This window comes from Aulonocara stuartgranti (genome assembly GCF_965226115.1).
Source record: "Aulonocara stuartgranti genome assembly, chromosome: 18".
Lineage (NCBI taxonomy): Eukaryota > Metazoa > Chordata > Actinopteri > Cichliformes > Cichlidae > Aulonocara > Aulonocara stuartgranti.
Genome location: NC_138954.1, coordinates 8,850,125 through 8,856,768, shown reverse-complemented (window position 1 = coordinate 8,856,768; position 6,644 = coordinate 8,850,125). Strand labels below are relative to the sequence as shown.

Genomic DNA, 6,644 nt, shown 5'->3' with positions numbered 1-6,644 from the left:
CGAATGTAGGAAAGTTACATTGGAATTATTTGTGAATTATTTACCCCCAGTATTCGATGCACCAGTATAACAAACGCAGGTAGCTAGTTTTTCTCTCCAGTCATCAATGGAAAATTACTAAAATACTCTACTTAGATACTTTTCTTTGATCATGGTAAAAATTAAACAGTCCTTCAGACACTTGACTTGAAATGAGGAGAATGAATGAACAATTAATAGTTAAAGTTTAAGCCTGCATGATGAAAACTGTCTATGTGTCTTTCTATATAAGTTGTTATTAGCAGTAATATTACTTGCAGTAATATTAGAAATAGTAGTGGTGGCGCTGGTAGTAGTAGTATGATTGATTGTTTCCAAAACGAGAACAAGTATAAAGATGATAAGAGTTAGTATGTAATTCAGTAAATGCAGCATCTCCATTAAGTTTTGTGTGAATATAAAAGTATTTTTTTAAAATGAAGGCTGAGCAATTTTCTTGTATATCATCTTCAGGCAGCACTGAGCTCTGGGTACTCCTGTATGGAGTTTGCATGTTCAAAACTCTCCCCACAGCCCAAAGACATTAATGAGGAAAGATTGACTGGTAATTCTAAATTCTCCTAGGTGGGACTGTGACCGTGAATCTTTTTTCGGTCACTATATATTAGCCCTGCTGGGATAGGCTCCAGTCCAGTGAAAAGTTGTATAAAATGGCTTCAAAAGACCCGAATTCAAAGATTAATTAAGCTGTGTACCAAATTAAGATGTGTACACCATGAAAGTCAGTAATAACAGCTACATTAAGTTGTTGTACTGCAATATACACTATGAATGGTAAATGTTATGCAGATAAAAGATTGTTTAAAAATAGACAGTTCCAGGTATCATGTTCAGTGTTCCTCAAAATAAGGGTTTCCCCAACCTTACACACAGTACGCTTGCATAATGGTGAGCAAAGGCTGAATACATCTGTACATATTGTATGTTTTTTGTTTATTTTTATCAAATTTGCAAAAAAATTTAAAGTAAATTTTTTCATGTTGTCATTGTAGGGTATTGGGTGTAGAAATTTGAAGTGAAAAATGAAAATAATCCATTTTGGAGTCAAGTATTTATTAGAAATCCACAATTTAACAGTCATAGAGGCTGTGATGGCACAAGCAATAGCTTAAACTCACAAAATTCATGAAGAAATTCATAGCAGAGTTTTTGCTGATTATTTTCCAATTCCTTTCTGGTTTTAATGCTTAATGTGTCAGTTTGTATAATGTTATTTGCTGCTAAATCATCCTTTTTCATTGCATATTGATGAAGTCCATAGGACGCTTCATTAGTAGAGTCACCTCCAGTTCCTCCCTCTCACTGAAGAACTGGGCCTTGCTCTCATTTTTGTGGACCGGATCGGGGAGATGGAGCCCCAGTTTGCTGAAAACAGATGGAAAGGCAGGTTAAAAAAAAAAACAAGTAGCACTGAGGGGGGGATGATATATGTCTAACACTGAAAGACATTAAGAGTTGTGTGATAAAGCAATCAAAGCTCAGATCTTGGCATGCACCTCTGATTAAAAGGAAATATCTGAAACAGGGCGCTTCTGGCCTTAAATGTTGCCTCTAAGTCTTCAGGGAATTAAAAATGAAAGCAAACATTTTCAAAGGATCTCTTACTATTTCGGCGTCCGTAGATCAAGGAACTTTTCTTTCACATCCAGTACCACCTCTTTTGCTTTAGTGTCTGGTAGTTTGATTTTTACCTACAAGTGAGGGAAAAGTTAGCATTGTTATTATTCTACACTGTTCACATTAATATATATATATATGTATCATTTTTATTTTAAAAACATTTCCCCTTTTTTATTCTTCAATTGTAATGCAAGATTAGGTTTTTAAAAATACTTTCCTCCTTCCAGTATATGTGATGCTGGGTTTTTTAGATTGTTAGTTGTTTCCTACTTTGAATATTACTTCTACTTCTACTTCCACTTTTTAAAGGTTAACACACATTACATGTGAAACATCCCAGTTTGAGATCCTGAAACAGCTAGTGTACTACAGTGTTGATTTCAAAGCCGGATAAATGGTTGCATCATGAAGGGCATCCAGCATAAAATGTGTGCCAAATCAAATATGCGGATCTGCTGTGGAGATCCTTCCAGTAGGTGAAAGTACCTAAATAGCTGCTGTAATTATTGTGCCATATCGGTGATTATTCCAGAATCAAGCATCTTACTATGACCAATCTAAAAGAGTGAATGCACGTAATCTCAATATTTATAAGTGTTTTAACACAAACTATTTTAAATACACACTCCAAATATTATTTATTGGAAATCTTTTTACATATGTTTTAATGCATGCTCAATAATACAGGTGAGGAAATCCCAGAAAGTTGATTCTTTTCATTTGGATTTCAGTAGGAGAAACACTACATCACCCATCCAAGTGACTTTGTCAGTCTCAGCTAAATGCAGGTTTCCCCAACCTTACACACAGTATGCTTGCATAATGACTGAAACTAGCAGCATTGCTTAACAAAGAGCCAGAAGGTCTGTGGTTATGACAATGCGTGTTCTGATCATGAAAGCAATAGTGCTTTCTCTCATTATGCAACTGTATTGTTTATAAGTTTGGGGAAACCTGCTGTCAGCTGAGACTGAAGGAGTAACCCGGTGAAATGTTTCTCCCACTGAAATCTAGATGAACAAAATCAGCTTTATAAATCTATAAACAAGACTTTTGTTTAGATTTTGTTTAGAAGATTGGAAGTTAAAGACAATGAAAAAACACCCTGATCTATGATGTCTTCTTTGTAATTTGTTGCTGATCGAAGTATTGTAAGTCAGTTCATCTGTATTTTGGAGTGAAAATGATACAAACATACTAAAACACACAATTCCCTTAAATATACATAACATTTCATATTTACACAAAGTAACAGACAAAGGCAATCTTAGCAATTTGAGAACATTTTGAAGTATCTGTCAGAGATCAGGTGAACAGTAGAGGAAAGATAAACACTATTAGAAGCATTTAAATATTTTTTACATATATAGAGCCTGGTCACTATAGCGTTAACCTGTCTCACCTGTGCTCCTGAACATTTTTAGACTGTTCCTTTCTAAAGTCTAAAACTAACTACGTCTTCAACAGAATTATCTGAAGCCAGCCAACATTTAATAGGAGATTCATGCCTTGCTGCTCTTGATCACAACCTTGTGCATTTCATTTTAGTATCAAAAAAGTCCACTGAGTGAAGTGTTAAGAAATCTTGTGACACTTGGTAAGTTACCAGCATGGCTTCACAACACATGGAGGATGGATCCTTTCTGCTTAATCCCAAGAAGAGATCCTCTGTTCCTACACTCTGCTTCAGGATTATTTCATACCTGCACACAGAGGTTATAAATGAAGCAGACACACTAAAACCAAACACAACAAATATCACATTACCAGACATTAAAAGGAGATTAAACTCAGAAACAGACAGTGTTTGAGAAAGTATGAGGACTCTTTTGAACCTTTAAATATCCGCTTTTCATAATGTTTGATGCTTTTTTACATCCACTGTTGGTGTGTGTCTCTTTCTGCATTGCAGTCTTACTCAGGTTGTGGCCTTGGGTCAGTCAGATCATCATACTGTGAGCCTTCGGCCACTTCTTCTTCACACCAGATATCTTTGCTGTTCTTCTTCGTGTTTGCGGTTGACACTAATTAAACAGTCACATAAAGAGAGAAAGACAAATGCAGAAACAGTATGCTTGAATAAATACTTTTTTAGAGTGCTTATAATTGAAAAATACCTTGTTTTTCGTTTTTGGGTAGGGGGCCAATATGTCCGGGACCCAAACGTGCATATGCTTTCACATCCTGTGAACATAAACTAATATTAGTGTGGGGAGAGACTTGGCTTAATGGTTGCTGTAGTTGAAATACAATGATACATATTCTGTCCACTTCGTTTTACTCCATATTCTCCCATTGGTCCTCCCTGCCCACACCTGCAGACTAATAAACTTTACACCATTTTTCTAAATACCCTAAAATTTATATTTTTATTGAAAAATTATTTTTAAAGGTTCATTTTGCTAGTGTTGATTGATTATCCTTCCTATATGGATTAAAATGTTGCTTTTTGAAAAATGTAAAGAGACTACAATTTCTGAGGAATATACTAAAGGCTAGTGTTAGCAGGGTTTTAACATGAACGCATGTAGATCTTACTTTACACTCATCTTCCTCTTCTTCATCCTGCTGACTGGACAACAAGGCAGACAGAGCCCGGAGGCTCTTTGCGGAAGATACCCCAAGACAATCCATTCAGAAAAAACTAATAAACAAAATAAAAAGCGCTGCGGACACAAACGAGGAGAAGAAAGCTGCTAAACTATAAGTAACTATGACAAAACAATTATTTTAATTGGTGCTAGTATACTAATTTTAGCAGCTCACGTTTGGATTGTTGACGCTTTCTGTTTCCCTGGAGACGCCAGGCTTTCCCGCTGCCATGGCAACCAGTGACGTCGAACAAATTACGTGGCCAGAGTCACGGTTACGCAGATCGCCGTGAGCTAAGAAGCCTTGCCAGGGAATTTCTAATATCACGATCTCCTCTTGCTCTCTTTTTTTTTTATTGCAGCTTTGAGAATAATGCATACTGTACTGTATACGAGAAAAACTAGGCACTGAGAAAACAAACAAAGAAACAAAGACTTATTTTAGCACAGAGTTGTATAAGAATGAACGACTGCTTCATTAATGTAATGTCCCACTGACTATTTAAATTTAACTGAAAGTTAATTCACGTAATGGTTTAAAATAGGTGTCATATTTATGCCTGAATGGGTTAGCAAGATGGCTGCTGGGTGACTTTTATAGGACGCTGTTACAGGCTAAATGCTTTATGCACTGTAAACAGCTTTGCTTTAGATTAGTCCGGCAAAAGTGCAGTCTAAATATCAGTGGTGTATCTAAGATTGTAAATAAAAGAAAGAATGACTATAAGTTGTTAAAACTGTTTAAAAAGAAAGTGATGTAAGTACTAATAATTTCATCCAATTTAGCCTACCTCAGGTAGCAGACCTTGCCTTAGCTTTGACTTTTACGTGGAATATTTGAGTATCATATTATGAGGGCAGTGGATCAGAACAGCAGATATCCCAGTTAAGCACCGAGGACTTTATTGTAGACTACTAAAATAAAGCAGCTTGCTTAAGTCCTCATTCTAACTTCCTATTTTAAAGTTGTCATTAAAAATATAGTTCTTACAGTGTATTTAGTTTACCCATACCTTCACAATCTACCTTTAACAAGTAGGTTATTCCTTTTTTGCAACTTTATTGATAACGAACCCATTCAAACATATGCATGACAGGCAGTCAATTTATGGTGAAACTTTTTTAAACTGCATATCTTTGGAGTTCCATATGAAGCACGGTTTGGAGATGTGGGCACAGACATCATTACTATCTGTAAAGAAAGCCTTGTCCTCACTGATATACTTTATTCCTCCTGCCACTGTTGTCGCGCTTTCAAGCGTAGTAAAAGCGTTTGGGTGAGAATCAGAGAGGCGGGGCTATCTGCCTTGTCCCTCCGTGAATACCGTAGTGAATGCATGGCCCGCGGGGATCATGTTGAAGGTGACAGGTAGTGCCATGCCGGGAGCCCTGCGATTTTCACCGTTCACCGTGTTTGCTGCTGCCGGTGACGGCGAGAAGGAACCAGCGGTGGCTCCGTTAAACGTGGACGAACTGTCTCTGTACACCGCTCCCTCGGAGAAGTTTCAGTACGTGGAGCCTAAAGCCGGGCAGCTGGAGGAGCGAGTCGCCACCCTCAGGAAGTTATCGGAGCCGTACACTGCTTGGTGTCAGGTCACCTATGAGAAAATTAAACCCAAAGTTCAGGGGGTCTTCCAGTTTGGGAACGACGCATACGCCTATGTGAAGAACCCCCCGAAGGACTTCTACCCCCGGGCGGGAATCATCGGCTTTACCGGAGTCCTCGGGCTGGTTCTTGCCAGAGGTTCCAGGATTAAGAAACTCATCTACCCGACCACTCTCATGACCCTGAGCGCCTCTCTCTACTACCCGGAGCAAGCAGCGTCCATCGCAAAGTCAACCGGAGACTCCGTGTACGACTTGGCCGTGCAGAGCTACGCAGCGGCGGAGAAGATCCTAAACCCCCAGAGCAAAGCTGAGAAGGTCAATAAACCCGAAAAGAGCAGCGACTCCGAGACCTAACAGTGACGACCCCGGCGTGACTGCAATAACCGAGCAGTAGCCAATCACACAGCAGCTTTATCCCGATACTGTAAACTGAGCGCTTTCTAGACAGTGTGACTTTTTCATGCCTACACTTTGCACTAAGCTTCACATGAAACTCAGGCCAGGCAAAGGGAAGGGGGGATTTGCAACTTGAATGACTCCCTTCCGATTTGAATGTGTATTTATGTAGAGATAAAGCAGTGTCTTACATTAAAGTTGCTTTACCGCCTTGATTCTGTGTCTTATAATGCCACATGCACAAACAAGATGGTCAGCACCAAAGAGAAGAAAACTAATTCAGGATTTTAATAATCAGTCGTTTATTTTAACAATTTTGTTCAATGGAGTGACAAAGACCAAAGTAGGCAAGTCACATTTGATCTGAAATTGTGTATTAGTTTCAAGTTT

The 6,644-nt window shown here is 38.4% G+C and overlaps 2 protein-coding genes across 3 annotated transcripts; one reads left to right on the top strand and one right to left on the bottom strand.

The window, feature by feature from the left end:
* Positions 1-1,118: 1,118 nt before the first annotated feature.
* On the bottom strand, positions 1,119-4,488 carry dnaaf6 (dynein axonemal assembly factor 6). Of its 2 annotated transcripts, none has more exons than XM_082512924.1 (7): positions 4,426-4,488; positions 4,198-4,303; positions 3,777-3,843; positions 3,578-3,683; positions 3,266-3,362; positions 1,645-1,730; positions 1,119-1,404 (listed from the first exon to the last, which is right to left on the bottom strand). In XM_082512924.1, the coding sequence occupies exons 2-7, from the start codon at positions 4,291-4,293 to the stop codon at positions 1,275-1,277; spliced, it is 582 nt and encodes a 193-aa protein (XP_082369050.1). In that variant the 5' UTR covers positions 4,294-4,303; positions 4,426-4,488; the 3' UTR covers positions 1,119-1,274. The 2 variants fall into 2 exon arrangements, with proteins under 2 accessions (XP_082369050.1, XP_082369049.1); XM_082512923.1 differs by having other exon boundaries at positions 4,198-4,325; positions 4,426-4,479.
* An 824-nt stretch (positions 4,489-5,312) lies between these two features.
* LOC309694690 (MICOS complex subunit MIC26-like) lies at positions 5,313-6,469 on the top strand. Its single transcript, XM_082514903.1, has one exon. The coding sequence runs from the start codon at positions 5,604-5,606 to the stop codon at positions 6,210-6,212; it is 609 nt and encodes a 202-aa protein (XP_082371029.1). The 5' UTR covers positions 5,313-5,603; the 3' UTR covers positions 6,213-6,469.
* Positions 6,470-6,644: the final 175 nt, after the last annotated feature.